This window comes from Ochotona princeps, chromosome 6, assembly GCF_030435755.1.
Source record: "Ochotona princeps isolate mOchPri1 chromosome 6, mOchPri1.hap1, whole genome shotgun sequence".
Taxonomy (NCBI): domain Eukaryota; kingdom Metazoa; phylum Chordata; class Mammalia; order Lagomorpha; family Ochotonidae; genus Ochotona; species Ochotona princeps.
In genome coordinates this window covers 12,175,852-12,193,722 of record NC_080837.1, presented here as the reverse complement: position 1 = coordinate 12,193,722, position 17,871 = coordinate 12,175,852, and the positions used below count along the sequence as shown (strand labels likewise).

The 17,871-nt window shown below is 42.5% G+C and overlaps 1 protein-coding gene across 1 annotated transcript in view; it reads left to right on the top strand.

The window, feature by feature from the left end:
- ABHD2 (abhydrolase domain containing 2, acylglycerol lipase) overlaps positions 1-17,871 on the top strand; it is a 101,850-nt gene that overhangs the window by 54,785 nt on the left and 29,194 nt on the right. The window contains exons 4-5 of the mRNA XM_058665602.1: positions 6,653-6,828; positions 10,674-10,841. Coding sequence (XP_058521585.1) covers positions 6,653-6,828; positions 10,674-10,841 — 344 coding nt within the window. The remainder of the gene's footprint in view (positions 1-6,652; positions 6,829-10,673; positions 10,842-17,871) is intronic.

Here is a 17,871-nt window from a genome sequence, read left to right as displayed (position 1 = left end):
TTATCTTCTAGTGATGAAGACCAAGCCATGGATGAGACATGACCCAACCGTAAAAGCAGAATGACCCCAAGAAGAATAGAACTGAAGTTAAAATGGGAAAAGGAAATTAGTCCTGTCTGATTTCCCTCTGATCCATGTTTATTCATCCCATGTTTATTGCTGGCCTCTGGCTTGAAGCCCTCATTCACCAACTTCTCCAGAAGCAGACACATCAGGAATGGCTACCCAGGACCCCCATGTTGCTGAAAATCACCCTGGTGTAGGTAATAGGTTTAGAAATGGCCAACGCCAAGAAATGCATCGTGCTGTTGTGTAGATTTTTGAAGCGAGAGCCTGGCTGTCAGCTATTTAAGATGTGTTAAACTACATTTGCATTGCTTTTAAAGAACTAACTTTTTTTTTAAATGACTAGTAAAATTATGGGAATCTCTGGAATGAAAGCATTTATTTGTTCTCATGTCTATTCTTTTTTTTAAAAAAGATTTATTTATTTTTATTGGAAAGTCAGATATACAGAGAGGAGGAGAGACAGAGAAGAAGATCCTCCGTCCGATGATTCACTCCCCAAGTGAGCCGCAGCGGCCGGTGCGCGCCGATCCGAAGCCGGGAACCTGGAACCTCTTCCGGGTCTCCCACGCGGGTGCAGGGTCCCAATGCATTGGGCTGTCTTCAGCTGCTTTCCCAGGCCACAAGCAGGGAGCTGGATGGGAAGTGGAGCTGCCGGGATTAGAACCGGCGCCCATATGGGATCCCGGGGTGTTCAAGGCGAGGACTTCAGCCGCTAGGCCAAGCCGCCGGGCCCTCTCATGTCTATTCTGTCCATCAAATAAGCCTGGAACACAGCGTTGAAGGCCTCAGTTGCAATCTTAATTCTGATGGTAATTACAAGTATATGACCATGCCCATGCCATTTAACCATGGTTTTAGGGTCCCCACAGTAAAACAAGGGTAGCAGTTCTTGCCAATGTGTTATCAGAGACAAATGAGGTCATATACTAAAAGGACTTCGAAAACTCTTGAAATGCTGTAGCTAAATACTAGTTTTATTTATCATGTTCTGGGTTCAGAAAAAAAGATGAATGAATTCCTGGCACTAGAGCCACAATTAGTATCTTGAACTTTGCTGACTTCCTTAGCTAAGAAGCTCTGTTTACTGGGGAAACTCCCTTGGTGTGTTTTAAGTCACCAAGGGAGAGATTCCTGCTTTCATGCCAGATGATGTCATTTCTTTTCGATAGTCAGATTCCAGTGGCACTTGTCTTGGCATGTATGTCATTCTCGCAGATAAGTAAAGCATGGCGATTGTTTCTTCCTATCCCTCTTCTCTTTATGAAATTGTGAGGCTTATTGTCTCCATGTTATGCAGGAGAAACAAGACTTATTGGTCGATCCCCACAGAGCTCCCCAGCCAATGGCCTGCCCAGCCTTCGCCTCTCTAGCTGCGTTTGGGATCAGCTCCCCAGCCCAGTTCCTTACGTGCTGGTTCCTATGTTCTCCCTTGCTGGTCCCAAGTCTCTTGCCTCAGGTTAGGCTGGGAAAGAGGAACATACCGGAAGGAAGCACAAATCGGTTTCCATTCATTTACACTCCCGCTGAGTGAGACCAGACTCCGCAGCGGCTGAATCTAAGGGTATTTTGAATACAAATATTTTCATTAGAGTTATGCTGACATCAAAGGTTTCCTTTAAGAAAATATTTTCTGGAACAAATTCTACTGACTATTCAGTTCCATGACTTTTTTTTTTTTAAGTACAACACATTAAATTTTATCTTCATTAGGTTTTTTATTTAACTTTTCCTACAAACTTGAAATCGATCAGTGATCACTTTCTTGTCTGTTGCATATATTACGACCATAACTACAGTTTTTCTCTTTCTCTATTTCTGCTTCCCAAATAAAAATAAGCAAATCTTTTTTAAAAAAAAACTATGAAAGTAATAAAAGGAAACACTGAGAAATATATTTATAATTGGGTGTTAGAATAGCTCTTTTTAAAAACATGCTACAAAACACAAAGTTTGAATTTTTAAAACTATCAGATTTAATCACAGATATATTATGCAAGATAAAACCAAGTTAAAATATGCAGTAGACTGGAATAAAGCATTTATAACACAATAATGGCTTAATGTTAAGAGTAATGAAAGTAATACTTAAAAGGAAAAACAAGATGTAATAAAAATAGACAACAGTGTAAACGGGCAATTCACACAAAATACAAATGACTAATACGTGCATGAGTTGGGGAAATACAATTCAAACCAGGAACATTTTTTTTTAGCTGTAGATTGGCTCATCCCTAAGAAACACAATATGAATCAGGATGCCCATTTTCACCCTTAAAGTGGCCAGAATGTCAAAAGTTAATAGTACCAGTTATTGATGAGGATGAGGAAGACAGGCACTTTTATGCATCATTTGTAGTCATGTAAACTAATCCATTGTTTTTAGAAGGCCTTTGGCAGGGGCTGTGAAGTTTAAAATGTGCATAGCTCTCGTGCCCAATGCCCTTCCCCATCCTCCCAGCGACCAAGCAAAATCTGTCAGGTCTCTTTAAGAAGAACCAGGTCTGGATCTGCATAACAATTCTTCTACCACATTCCACCAACCCAACAGGTCACAGGCTAGCCTACGTGGACAGAGAGGGGTGTCTAGCTCCTGATGGACAGAGATTTTTTTCAGACATGTTCCCACTTGGGTAATTGGAATAAATCCCATTGCTCTTTGCACCATTGTAACAGCATCTCAGTGTTTATGTATAAATTTAAAATATTCTGTTGTTTGAGTTCATATTTCCTCCCTGACCTCAACCTTGTGACCAGAAACATATTCTGTTTTACTTTCTATGTTTTTCCCCTTGAGGATCTGTAGATAATCATATAACCAAAATCATATAATGAAAACATAGCAATCAGCACTAAAATTCAATTTTAAACCCGGATGACTGTATCTTTATGAAGTTAAATTAGAAATAGTGTTTTATCCATTTTCATCAATGGTATTATCCTAAAATTAAAGAATATGATAGTTCCCCTATATACAACTGAAATTAGGTTGAGCTGAGAAATCTCAGTCCTAGGTAATTCTGAGTCGGTTACTTCCTAAAATATATACACACACAATTACCCAAGTCGGAGTCTGGGGTTAGGTACCAAATGTCAATAGCTGGATTCACATTATTATGGTACAAATTATCTTTTAAATCTTTTTGTGTACATTTTTTGAGAGAAAAAAGAGAGATCCCATCTACTGGTTAACTCTCCAAGTGCCACGATGGCTGGAGCCAGGATCCTGGGACAAAACCCCAGCATGGCTGGCAAGAACCTAATCACTTGAGCCATCGCTGTCTCCATCAGCAGGAAGCTGGAGTCAGGATTCAAAGGTGGACATTGAATTCAGACACTCCGATGGGAGATAAGGCATCCCAGCCACTGTACAAACACCCACAACCATTTCGTTTTTAAAACCTATGTTTGTCATTTTAAGAGTTACTAACTGGGTCTGTATTCTCTTCATCTCAGCAAGCCCTCTTCAGTGCTTAATGTGCATCAGCTGCCTAGTGATATACCTGGAGGTGAATGAATGGTGTCAAAAGTGTGCTTGCAAGGAGCTTCCAGAATGATCAAGCCAGGCAGGCCTGTATACAGAGAAGCAGTGGCTTTCCCAACAACCTGTTTGTTGTGGATGACAGGAATAGCTTTAAGACTTCAGTATGACCTCAGATTGAGCACATGTGTCATCCTGGCAACTACATGTGAAATCTGCGGCTAACCAAATTTTAATTTTATTCATTTCATATGTTTAAAGATTTTTTTAAAAAGTCAGATTTATACAGAGAGAGGAAGAAACAGAGAGAAAGAGAGTTGACCTCCATCCACTGGTTCACTCCCCAGATGGTCTCAGCAGTTCTTGAGTCATCCTAAGGTCAGGAGTCTGGAGCTTCTTCCAGATCTCCCACATGGATACAAGGGACCAAAAACCTAAGCCATCCTCCACTGCTCTCCTAGGCACATTAACAGAGAGCTGCATTTGAAATGGAGTAGCCAGATCTCCAGCACCCACATGGGATATTGGCACCAAGGCTTTGGCTTTATCCACTATGCCACAGTGCCGGTCCCTGTCTCTCTCTCTCTCTCTCTCTTTTTTTTTGTAAAAATTCACTGTCTTGTTGGTTTTTTTTTTTTTTAAGATTTATTTATTTTATTACAGTCAGATATACAGAGAGGAGGACAGACAGAGAGGAAGATCTTCCATCCAATGATTCACTCCCCAAGTGAGCTGCAACGGGCCGGTGCACGCCAATCTGAAGCCGGGAACCTGGAACCTCTTCCGGGTCTCCCACGCGGGTGCAGGGTCCCAAAGCCTTGGGCCGTCCTCGACTGCTTTCCCAGGCCACAAGCAGGGAGCTGGATGGGAAGTGGAGCTGCCAGGATTAGAACTGGCACCCATATGGGATCCTGGTGCGTTCAAGGCGAGGACTTTAGCTGCCAGGCCACGCCGCCAGGTCGTTGGGTTTTTTTTTAAGATTTATTTTTTATTGGAAAATCTGGTGTACAGAGAGGAAGGGAGACAAAGAGGACAATTTTCCATCTGTTGATTCACTCCCCAAGCAGCCGCAACGGATGGAGCTGAACCGATCCAAAGCCAGGAGCCAGGAACATCTTCTGGGTCTCCCACGTGGGTGTAGGGCCCCAAGGCTTTGGACTGTCCTTGACTGCTTTCCCAGGCCATAAGCAGAGAGCTGGATGGGAAGTGGAGCAGCCAGGATTAGAACCTGCACCCATACGGGATCCTGTCACATGCAAGCCAAGGTCTTTAGCCACCAAGCTAATGTCAGGCCCCAATTGATACTGTTTTTATAAGCATGCTTTCTCTTGGCTGCCGTCATCCACTTAATTGCTAGAAATGCTTTGGTCTGTTCTCCAAATGCTACAGCTTCTGTAGGTATTTGAACCTGTGGTGGAATGCAGCGAGCAGCTTCAGGTCCTGCTATTTTAAAATACTCTCCCCTCTGTTATATAGAGATTGAATGTGTTCCCCAGTTTCTATTCCCCTGCATGAGATAACATTTCAAACCCGAAGCATAAATTGCAGTAATGAGAGCAGGATTTATTTAAAGTGAGCAAGTGGGTACCTTCAGGTTTGAGTGTGGGCAAACGCTTGTGAAGAAAAGCTTGCCAAGAAAGCTCCAGAAAGGCCTGCGTGTGAGGAGAGCACGCAGAAAGGCTCAACAGGGAAAGGTTGCTGGCTCACTGGTGCCAGTTATGGGAGAGGGCTGCCTGAACGGACCTGGGTGGAGCTTGGGCAGGGTTTGGTGCATGTGAGGTTTTTCTGGGGAAGTTTCATGGCATCTCCACGTGGAGCTTTTGTGACACCTTCTCCTCCATCAAGTAGGAGATTGAGGTGCATCATGAGAAAATGGGTGTACTGAATTGACCTGTAAGGGGAGGTGGAGTTAGAATGCAGGGCTAGAGACACAGCAACTAGAAAAATCCTCCAGCCCATTTTCCCTGTAACTCACTGTCCATTTAGGGCCTCTTGTGTCCTGTCTTTCTCAATCCCAAAGAGGAAGCTTGTCTGGGAACTGGCTTGATGTACTTCTCTTTGTGTAGATTTATCTAAGTACACACACACACACAGAGTAAGTTTTGAAAAGAATTTCTCAAATCATCTGGTTCTGGAGCAGTTATGGGGATGAATTAGTCGATAGACGGAGGCAAATTGGTATTAAAACACCACTGTGATACAATCATACAGGGACGAAAGATTGATGCCATGTCTATAATTGTAGTTTATGGCTCTAATTTACGTAAAATGCAGCTCCTGGCAGCCATCAAGCTTGAGTGAAAGGCCATGAGAGAGAAATCCCAATAGTTTCAATAAATGCATTCATCTTGTTCTGTGTTTGTGAGCCAGTCATTTCTCAGTTGCGGCTTGAATTACCTTCTTTGGCTAGTTTGTGATTTTTGCATTTTCTATCCAGGCCAAGAGCCACTGTACATTTTCACAAAGGACAGTTGTTTGGGAGGCATCCTGTCTTGCTTAAGCTATCAAGCCTTTATCCTTCATTAATCCAATAAGCATTTCCCGGCTCTGTCCTTCCGGCATGCTCTCCCGGAGTTTCAGAGCAGCTCCTCCCTGCATGCCCTCGGGCTCCTGGAAGAGTTCGGAGCCCTTGCTGCTGTGCTGAAAACAGCAGGTGTGGTCAGTGCAGTGATGACTAAAGCTGTGGCCTGCCTTATTCGAGGAAGCGCACAGTGCCGTTTGGTATACGTTAGCTCAGGGTTAGCCCTGTCAAGGTAGACTATATTCACTGTGTAGTACTTCTTTCTATTCTGTAGTGTGGAAATAAATCAATGTGGAATCACTTAATATCTAAAATCTGAAATAGAGATGTAAGCATGACCTGGTTGAGTTCTGAAGTTTATTGGATGCAGGATGTATTAATTAATGCAAAAGGGGTGAATCCTGGCATGAATGTAAAACCACTAAAAAAAAAAAAAAGGAAAGAAAAACCCTCATGTTTATGCTTAGCATACACAATTTGTCAGGACAAAAGTTTATGAAGTTGAAGGGCTTTTGCTTAAACTTTTTTTTTCAGAGCATTTTTTTGAGGAATTTAGGGAAAATTAACCTCTACTTCTTTCCTAGGTACATTCCACCATTGATCTGGGGGAAGAGTGGACACATCCAGACGGCCTTGTATGGAAAGATGGGCAGGGTGAGGTCGCCACACCCCTACGGGCACCGCAAGTTCATCACCATGTCTGATGGAGCCACTTCAACTTTCGATCTCTTTGAGCCCTTGGCTGAGCACTGTGTTGGAGGTGAGCTAGTGTAGCATGTGCGGCTGGGTCACTGCAAGTTCAGGAGCCCCGATTGGTGAATGCTCCTGCCACCAACTGTCCCTTTGCAGCTGGGCTTCTGGGGAGTCAGCTGAGATGCACCCTGCAGGGCAACTGGCAAGGATTAACTCCAACGTGTGCTTGCCAGCACTATTCTAACCTCTTTAGAAAGCATCATTGGACAGTGTTAGATTCGCCGAGCACCCGTGAAGGAACGCATCAGCTGAGTATAGAAAAGAAGACAGATGGCTTTTATCCAAAGAAACTCCGTCCCCAGGTCCTTCTTTGCCATGTAGCGGAAAGACAGACGTGGAGAAGGGAGCTAGAGAGGAGCAGGAAAGGCGAGGAAAAAAACATGCAGGAGGTTTTAAACCGCCCTTGACATGTAAGCTGAAGCGAGTGTCGCTTCGGTCCTTATTAGGCAGGGAATATTGGCTTGTGTTCGTCATTGGTACAGCAGTGAACCCGCTGCCTCTGGGGGTTGCTGGATTTCTGCTCTTTCCGGGTTCCAGTAAGAGAGACGTACCAGTTTGAAGCAAGCTCCGCCCTCCTCTGCGGCAACCATCAGATAGTTTTGTGACCGCCTTGTGATTAACAAACACTGTGTGTAGGGATGAGTGAGAGCTTGGAGTCCAGGCCCCCGGACCGAGCTCTCAGCTAATGTCTGTATTGTAAATCTGCTCTTACTTCCTCGAATCCTCACTCACCGTATCCCTGTGAGGCTGGCGCTTCATTAGCCCGATGGCACTGACAGGGCTGCTGAGCTTCTGCAGTGTGTGCTGGTTTTCCTTGTTGAATAATAGTTAACAGAGGTTCTCAGTACCCTCTACTTCGATGTCCTGGACAAAAAAAAGGACCTTTTAAGATCATATTTATCATACAGGAGTCCGGGTACTGATCTGTAAGAAGCAGTTTCGATTTCAGTTGCTGCTTGAGTTTGCGGTTGTTTTGTCCTGCCTGTACAAGAACATTCATAAAGTGCTTCATAACAAGAACTTTGGAAGAAGTGGAATTACATTCCAGAATTCTTTTGACTTCTATTCCTACTGCAAGAAAATGTGTCTTTTTTGTTGTTGTTTAAAGGCACCTTAGTTTTCCATAGGAGTTCAGTGATTATTTATGGGTAAATTCTAGTGAACCAATTTTAATTCAGTGATTTAAAGAAACCAGAACCTCTGAGTAAACTGGTGATAAAGTTTTACGTTCCCTCGGCCTGGCAGGCTTCTCCCTGAATGAGGAGGTCTCAGCTCAGATGTCACTTACCCGGAGGGAGTCCTGGACTCTCCTGCTTACCTAGATTTTCCTTCCCAATAGAGCCACGCTCCTGCCTTAGGTCCTCGGGGAGCCAGCCACTTTCCATATTTGAATGTGCAGTTGTTTATCTATCTGCTAGAATCCGAAGAGTCCCCAGAACAGTCAGCTTCCAGGAAACAGTCATGGAAGGAATGGATAAATAAATAGGTTAGGAGTTCATTTTGCGTTTAAAAATCTTTTTTTTTTCAAATATTTATTCCTGTACCATATCCAGCTAAATATGTTCTTTCTCTTGTTTCTGATGTTTTTGCTTTATTTTTTCTTTTTTTTACCTTTGAAACACAAATGTTAGTTTGAACAGTTTGTTCATCCTGCCAGGATTATGGTAAAATGTTTAAAAAAAAAAAAGGGCAAAACCGATTCCTCATCTAGTTATGTTCATTTATGCAACCTTGTGCCTGACAGGATTGACAAAAGTGATTCTGTGAGAGACAGTACAACGGGTATTCAGAAAGTTCATGGGAAATAACATGAGGGGGAAAAATTGTGCCTAGGTTTCAAAACATTTTTTGTACCAAAATAAGCATCATTTATTCTACATTTTCCATAGACTTACGGGTTTTTTCCAAGACTTCCCCATTTACTTTCCCCCAAGAAAGGTTCTAAGAAAAACAATTCTTTTTTTCTTTCATCATTTTTTTTAAGTATAAAAGTTCTCATTTTAGGAAACATAGATACTACAGAAACATTTTTAGGGAGAAAATTAGACTTTATAGCTTATTCATAAATCAACTTTAAATAGATCAAGGATTTAAATATATGACCTGATATCATCAAATTACTAGGGAAACTCTGTAAGACATTGACATGAGCAACGGCTCTTTAGAAAAAAAAACCAGAAGCACAGATGATAAAAGAAAAGATAGCCAAATAGTATTGTATCAAACTAAGAATCTTGTGCTTTGCAAAGGACACCATTAACAAAACAAGGAGGTAACTGATGAAATGGAAGGAAATACTTGCAAACTATGCAACTGAAAAGGAACAATATCCTGAATCTATAAAGAACTTTAGAAATTCAACAACAGTAAAACATTCCAGTGAAGAAATGGGCAAAGGACATGAACAGGCATTTTTCATGGGATAAAATTCAAATGGCAAACAGGCACATGAAAAATGTTCAGGCTCCCTGCAGGGAAATGTAAATAAAAAACAGCATAAGGTTTCACCTCATCCCAGTTAGAATGGCTAGCATACAGAAATCCAAAAACAGTCGAGGCTGGTAAGGATGTGTGAGAAAAGGTATGCTAATCCACTGTTGATGGCAATGTAAGCTAGTACAACCATTATGGAAGACAGTATGGCGATTCCTCAGAGATCTGAAAATAGATTTGCCAAATGACCCAGCCATCCTACACCTGGGAATATATGGAAATGAAATGAAATCAGCGTATCGAAGTTATTTCACCCCCATGTTTTGCATGAATTTGAATTGCAGCTTAGTTCACAGCAGCTAAGATATGGAATCAACCCTGATGTCCAGCAGAGGGTGACTGGATAAAGCAAGCGTGGTACATATACACTGTGGAATACTATTCAGCTGTATAAGAGAATGAAATTTCATCATTTACAACAAAAGGGATACAACTGCAAACCATTAATGCTTAATGAAATAAAACAGTCCCAGAAAGACAAGCATATATTTTCCCTAGTCTGTTCATTAATATGGAGTACAAGAAAGGTATGAGTGAACTTGACACTTCGAGATTTGCTTACTGTTTACCGCCCTTGTCAATACTCCCGAGGACCAGTAGTTACTACTTGTTGAGTAATTTACTTTTTATCCTAATTTGAGGGAAAATTAGAATCATTAAAACTTTTTTCCACTTTTTATATATTGGAGAGCTTGCCATATTAGTTTATATAAAAATTCTCATTACTTTTAAGGAATACACACTCCTTCACCACTTGGCTTTGTAATAATTCACTAAAGCAGGCCCCTATTTCTAGACATTTAGGATGTGTTCAGTCTTCTACCATTCCAGCCTACTGCACATACTTGTCTGTGTTTTCCACAAACTGAAAAGACCCATTGTGTATTGTTTTGCCTAAGTACAGAAATGTCTGCAGAATAAATAACTGAAAGTAATTTGAAGGGTTGACAAGATCTATGAAAACACTACTTTTTATTTTTCCAGTCGTACAAAGAGAAATTCAGAAAAACGCTTAGAAACTTGTATAGCAATTTGACAAAGGGTTTTTTTTTTTTTATTGTTAAATACAGGAATAAAAATGACTAGAAAAATGTTTTCTAGTCATTTTCTGATGTTTTTCAAAAATATCTGTCAATGACAGATTGTACATTTTTTAAACCAGTCCTTCACCATAAATAGTTCAAGAAGCACTGAAATTGAGAATTTAGACTCAAAATGAAGGATACTCTTTTGCAGAGAAAGTCAGAAGTTGTATGTTAAATTAGTTCCCCCTTCTTTCTAAGCCAGCAAAATATAATTGTGTTAGTTTGTGAATTCACTTTTACTGTATACATACAACTGTCTTTTTCCACCCTACAGATGATGTCACCATGGTCATCTGCCCTGGGATTGCCAATCACAGCGAGAAGCAGTACATCCGAACCTTTGTGGATTATGCCCAGAAAAATGGCTATAGGTGTGCTGTGCTCAACCACCTGGGCGCCCTGCCTAACATTGAACTGACCTCGCCTCGCATGTTCACCTATGGTAAGCACAGGGTGTGGCCAAGAGGAGGTTCCCCTTTGTCTGTTCTCATGGCACGTGAGAAACTACTTCTGCTTCTACCTCTTTTTTTTTTTTTTAAGTTTGGAATTCATGCCCATTTCCCAGAGATGGTAGGGCACACAACAGCCAGCAGCCAACTTGTGCTGGGCATGTATAATGGATATTTCATATCAACTTTTTTTAAAAAAAGACTTATTTTTATTGGAAAGTCAGATATACACAGAGGAAGAGAGACAGAGAGGAAAATCTTCCATTCGCTGATTCACTCCCCAAGCGGCCACAACTGCCAGAGCTGTGCCAATCCAATACCAGAAGCCAGGAGACAGAAGCTTCTTCCTACACTGGTGCCAGATCCCAAGGCTTCGGGCCTCCTTGACTGCTTTGCCAGGCCACAAGCAGGGAGCTGGATGGGAAGCAGGGTGTCTGGGATACAAACTGGCGTTCACTGGGATCCTGGCATGTGCAAGGCGACGACTTTAGGGGCTACTGCTCCAGGCCCTCGTATCAACTTTTGAGATAGACTCTGCAACCACCCTCCAGCAAATAGATGTGGAAACAAACTCATAGGCAGTCTTGCCCAAGGTGCCCTGGCTGTTAAGTGGTAACCGACAGCCAAGGAGATCAGACAGCAGGTTGTGCCCTTTCCCACCGTGCCACCCTGACTGGCACGCATTCCTCAGGACTCTGACTGGCAGGCAAGGGCCCAATGAAACACATGGATGTCCGTGGGAGGCAGCCTGGCACATCAGCCACCCTCTGGATTTTCTAATGCCTTGAAGGTAGAAAATCCCGTATTGAGGTGAATGCTTCTTGACTTCGTCGAGTCCTGTGCTAGCTGAGGCTCTGGGTCTGCTCTGCTCATTCTTGACTCTTAGTTAACATCTCCCTTCAGACTATAGGTCCACATGAGAATAAACAGTTCATAATTGTATCTGTGGGAGCACATATGTTCATAACCAGATAATTTGTGGTACGCTTTAGTGGGAAAAACGAAAGATGTTTATAAGGATACATCAAAAAGTTCATGGAAAAATGAAGTTAGAAAATAAGTTTGTTCCAGAAAGCTTTTGAACTCTGTGCAGTTTTTCCACAATATACATTTTTCTGTGAACTTTTTGCAAGTATAATCTTTATAATTTTACCATTCTGTTTCTTTATCCTCCCATTCTTTATCAATGTGTGCATAGTTTTTATTTAGTTGCACTCACAGTGTATCTATGGTGACTTATTTATAGTAACATAAAATTTCACTCATTATATTTCTTCCTTTCAGGAGCCACATTGCTATTACTACTCTATTATAGTTCATTTAACCTATCCGCTGTGTAGGACATTGGGTTATTTAGTTTTCAGCATTTTAAATAATGATTCTATAATTATCTTCTGTATAGAAAATTTTCCTTCTCCCCTTTAATGACTTCTTTGTGGTAAATTTCCAGTAGAATTACAGAGTCAATATTTTTTTAAAACATTCATTCATTTACTTATTTATTTATTTAAAACCAGAATTATGGAGAATTCGTTCATTTGCTGGTTCACTCCCCAATTGGCCACAATAAGCCAAGGCTGTGCTGGGTTGAAAACAGGAACCAGGAGCTTCTCCTGGGTCTCCCATGTAGGTGTAGGGGGCCAAGCACATGGGTCATCTTATACTGTTCTCCCTGACACTTTAGCAGGGAGGTCGGTTAGAAGTAAGGGCATCCAGGACACAAACTGGTGCCACCGTGCTGGCCCCAGAGTCAATATTTCTGTTGCATATTTGTACAGATTGTCCTCAAGCAAATTCATTCGAGTTTACACTATTACTAGTAATGTGGGAGGGCGCTGTCTGCAAGTGCAAATAAGCGAAGATCATAGGGAGGGAAATGAGCATGTGTTTTGTGCTTCTGTTACTGACCTGAAGTTCTTCAGCTCGTTTACAAGTAGAAACTGAGAAGAGGTCAGTGGGCCACACAGAGCTTACTGGGGCTTCCTGCTGCAACACAAGGGATGCAGCGGGGCAGGAAGAGTTTCCATCGACTGGTCCCCAGCTGGAGCCAAAGAGGTGCTCTTAATGGAGTTGAAGCGGTATGACAGTTTCTTCTGCACACAGCATTGTGATCTGGATCCAGCCTGCAGTACCGGCTCAGCGTTCTGCATAGGCATGGGGTTTTTTGTTTCGTTGTGTGTTTTCACACAACATTTGCTCAAAATGGCAGTGTTGCTCACTGCCAGTATCATAGCAAGAGTACATATGGGTCACATTGGGCTATTCTGAGCAAACATGCAGGTTGGGGGTGTCCCTAGCACTGTATTATGGGTCTTTTGCAGTCTGGACGCTGCTTGCTTTTGATGGATTTGGAGGTGGAGATGGATGTAGTCTGGTCTGAAGGGCATGGGTTAGTGAGCCCTGCTTTGCCCTGCTTCACTTCGTGCCATACAGCACTAGGTACTCGGAGTCTGTTTCCTATTTTATGCTCACATACCTTAAGACCCATTTCACAGACTGTTCTGTTCAACAGTTTGGTCAGTGGATTGAAGACGTAGGTAAATAAATATATAGATTTATAGATGATTATAGGCATAGGGGGAATGGTGAGTGTGTGGCAGACAAAATTGAACCCCAAAAGCAGAAACAGGCAAAATCTAACATGAATAAAAAAGTAAGAAGCAATTATAAAGTCCTGTCCTTGGGTATTAAAGGTCCATCTTTACAAGCAGAGGTTAAGAAGGCATGATCTGGCTGGCAGCCTGGGCAGTCACTGGAGAGTACCATCAAACAGTACAGTGTGCCCACAGGATCAGGAGTGCCAGCAAGAGCACCTACTGTGTGCCAACTGCAGTGCTGCAATCTCACATAGACAGCTTCTCTTTGATCTCGACAGCATCCCATGAAACGATAAAATTCTGATTAAAAAAAGAAATCTGTGATGCAGAGAGCTAAGAGCAAGGGCCTAGAACCAGTAAGTGAAAGAGTTGACCTAGGGTCCTGGATACGGTTGCCGCACTCTCCAGAATCACCTCCAAGCCGGTAAAGTCCCTGCATATGTGGGGCCCAGGGCCTCCAGCTCCCCCCACCTGGTGCTATGGGCTACAACAGGGAGGCCTTGTCTGAAGAATCCAGGAATCAAAGAAGCAGAGGTTTAGCAGCTTGATGCATGGAAAGTGCTCCAGGGGACCCCCGGCCAGGAGGCAGGCCCTATGTGCCATACCCCAGTCCTGCCATCAACTGGCTATGAAGCTGTGCTTCATTCCCATTCATTCCAGATTCTTGCACTACAGTAGTGAGGGCTACAGTTAGATGTGGGCATGTTAAGCAGTTAAGTGTTCACTGTCTAGAACAATCAGCATGTGTTAGGTGTTGATTTATTGCTATCAAGTTCTTGAAGGTGTGTTCGTGTTGGTGAGAGATTAGCCACACTCTGCATGACCCAGACAGATAAGACATGTTCTGCAGGGGGAGACAAAACTGTGGGTAAGCAGTCACAGCACCCTGTGGACAAGCATGGAGGGGTGTGTGGGGTACGCCATAGAAGGGGGTGGTAGTTGTGGAGACTACTGTGCCAAGGGCAAGATCCTCCTGGGAAAGGCCCGGTGCTCAGAGTGAGCCTGGCTTGGAGCTGGTAAGCAGAAGGTGAGCTGAAGGGAGGGTACTCCACACAGAGGGCACTCCACACACCACCTACCTGGTGGCCTGGAAGGGCACATGAGCTGACTCTGAGCTGAGAGAGCAAAGCCATGCGGGTGAGACTGGTGTGTCTAGGAAAGCTGTCAGTCCCCTAGTTTTAAAAAGTAATTTGTTTCCTTTTATTTTATATAATTTGTTTGTTTCCTCAGTAGTTTCAAAAAGCTGAGCTTGAAAAAGACAAGTAATGTTTCACACTAGACTACTAGGTTGTATTTTGTTTCATTTTTGTGCATCTGTAGTGTTTGAATTGTTGAAGAATAAAGCCAAACAAATAGAAGATAAAGCCTTAACAAAGAGGAAAGTCCAAATGCTTTGTTGAAGTCTTAAAAAAAAAATAAAATATCTATGGTATTGGTAAAAAGCTAGAGAAAGAAAGTGCATTTCCTTAGCTGTTATTGATGTAATTTTAAAATGCTGTATTTTTAATAAATGTCTCCTGTGACTAGTGGCTATGGAGCAGTCCTTAGCAAAAGTGGCCTAATACAAGGAATCTTCAAATGTTTGAAAAACATACACATGGATTTCAAATTTTTATGTACCAAAATAAACATCTTTTCTTTTATAACTTTTTAAAGAAGTTTATTTATTTTTATTGGAAGGGTAGACCACATTTACAGAGAGAAGGAGAGACAGAAAGATCTTCCATCTGCTGGTTCACTCCCCAAGTAGCCATAACAGCCAGAGCTGAACTGATCTGAAGCCAGGAGCTTCTTCTGAATCTCCCACGTGGGTCCAGGGTCCCAAGGCCCTGAGTCATCCTCATCTGCTTTCCCAGGCCGCAAGCAGGGAAGCAGGGAGCTGGATGGAAAGTGGAGCAGCTGGGACATGAACTGGCATCCATATGGAATCCCAGCTCATACAAGGCAAGGATTTAGCCACAGACTCATCATGCTGGGCCTGATAGCTTTAAAAAAAAAAAAAAAAGCAGAAAAAGAAGAAGAAGATTTTTTTATTGGAAAGGCAGATATGCAGAGAGAAGGAGAGACAGAAAGGGAAAGATTTTTTTCTTCCACTGATTCACTCCCCTAATGGCCCACAATGGCTGGAGCTGAGCCAATCTGAAGTCAGGAGCCAGAAGCTTCTTCCAGGTTTCCCACACAAGTGCAGGGTCCCAAGGACTTGGCTATCTTCTACTGCTTTCCCAGGCTATAAGGAGACAGCTGGGTGTGAAGTGGAGCCGCTCAAACACAAAGCAGCACCCTAATGGGATGCCAGCACTTGAAGGTGGTGTTGAGCCATGGTGACAGCCCCAAAATGACACCTTTTAAAAAAAAAAAAAAAAAAAAAAAAAAAATATATATATATATATATATATATATATTTTAGAGAGAGATCCGAGTCACCAGTTCATTCTACATGTCCACAGCAGCCAGGCCAGGCCTGAAACCAGGAGCCAGGAACCCAATCCAGGTCTCACATGGGTAACAGGCACCCAACCACTGAGCTATCACTACCGTCTCCCAGAATCTGCTTTAGCAGGAAGCTGGAATCAAGAGCCAGAGGCAGGTCTAGAACCCAGCACTCACATTAGGCATATGCCTAATTGGCATCTCAGCTACTAAGCCAAGCACCTGCCCCCGAGTTTAACTTTAATTCCCTTTTTCCATAAAGTTTTGAAGTACTGTCATACATTAGAGCAAAGCCCATGTTTGTTTGTTTTTGACTGTTAACTGAGGCAGCCCAATACTTAGCATGCTAGAACTGAAAAACCTTCATCACAGTTAATGGTTTCTAAATTCATGTATTAGACATTTATTGTTAAGGTTTCTTTACTGCACTACAAAGGTATTTGTTGACTTTTTTTTCAGATTTATTTATTTTATGCTATTGATGTAACTTTAAAATGCTGTATTTTTAATAAATGTCTCCTATGACTAGTGGCTATGGAGCAGTCCTTAGCAAAAGTGGCCTAATACAAGGAATCTTCAAATGTTTGAAAAACATACACATGGATTTCAATTTTTTTTTCTCTCTCCAAATAGCTGTAACAGCCAAAACTGGGCCAGTCCAAAGCTAGGAGTCAGGAGCTTCTTCTGGGTCACCCATGTAAGTGCAGAGGCCCAACACTTTGAGCCAGTCTCCGCTGCTTTCCCGGGCCATTAGCAAGGGAGCTCAATGGGAAGTGAAGCAGCCAGGACTGGAACTGATGCCCATTTGGATGCCAGCTCATATGAGTGCCAGCTCTGCAGTTAGAGGATTAGTCTGATAAGCCACTATGTGGGCCCCTTAACTTTTATTTGTATGCCCACTATTGTTACTCATTTTTCATTATTGCTGCTTTGTGGTGTGGCCTGATGTCTGACAGTATTAGCTTCAACTCTGCTACTTCAGAGTGTACTCACATCTGCCTATTTATTTCTTGCAGTTCAACTTTAAAATTATTGGGTCAAGTTGTTTGCTGGATTTCTTGACCAACAGGATGGACTAAGTTATGCTGTTGGAAGGAACAATTTGCTAATTTCAGTGGTTTGTAAGCAAAGATTTGTGTGTGTCTCACACTGCATAGCTGGGGGTTCTAACCCGTTCTTACCATCCTACCTCCAGGACCATAGCTCATGGACTAGCCACCAGCTGCAGCAATAATGAGCAGCCCTTAAAAGTGGAAAGATTGTGGCTCTTGAAGTTTCTGCCCAGAAATAATAGAGGCCACTCGTGGTCACAGTGTGTTAACCAAAGAACACTACGCGAGCACACCTGACTTCAGGGGGATGGAGGAAATCGGTCCTTCCAAGGAGAGAGAGTAGATGCTGATGAGCACAAGCATAATTTATCCTAGTTTTTGAGTGGAAGTTTTAATTTATAAAGTAACTTGGAAAAATCTTCTTATTTGCATAGTGTTTACTTTTATCCTCCAAGTCTTCCTTTGTAACAAACTTCTAGTTCTCTTTGTGTAGATCCTCCCACCCCGCTCCAGAGCTTTTTTTTTTTTAAGATTTTTTTTAGTCCTTTTTTTTTTTAAAGATTTATTTATTTTATTACAAAGTCAGATATAGAGAGGAGGAGAGATAGAGAGGAAGATCTTCCATCCGATGATTCATTCCCCAAGTGAGCTGCAACGGGCTGGTGCCTGCCGACCCGATGCCGGGAACCAGGAACCTCTTCCGGGTCTCCCACGCGGGTGCAGTGTCCCAAGGCATTGGGCCATCCTCGACTGCTTTCCCAGGCCACAAGCAGGGAGCTGGATGGGAAGTGGAGCTTCCGGGATTAGAACCGATGCCCATATGGGATCCCGGGGCGTTCAAGGTGAGGACTTTAGCCGCTAGGCCACGCCGCTGGGCCCAAGATTTTTTTTTTAAGATTTATTTATTTTTTATTGCAAAGTCAGATATTCACAGCAGAGGATTT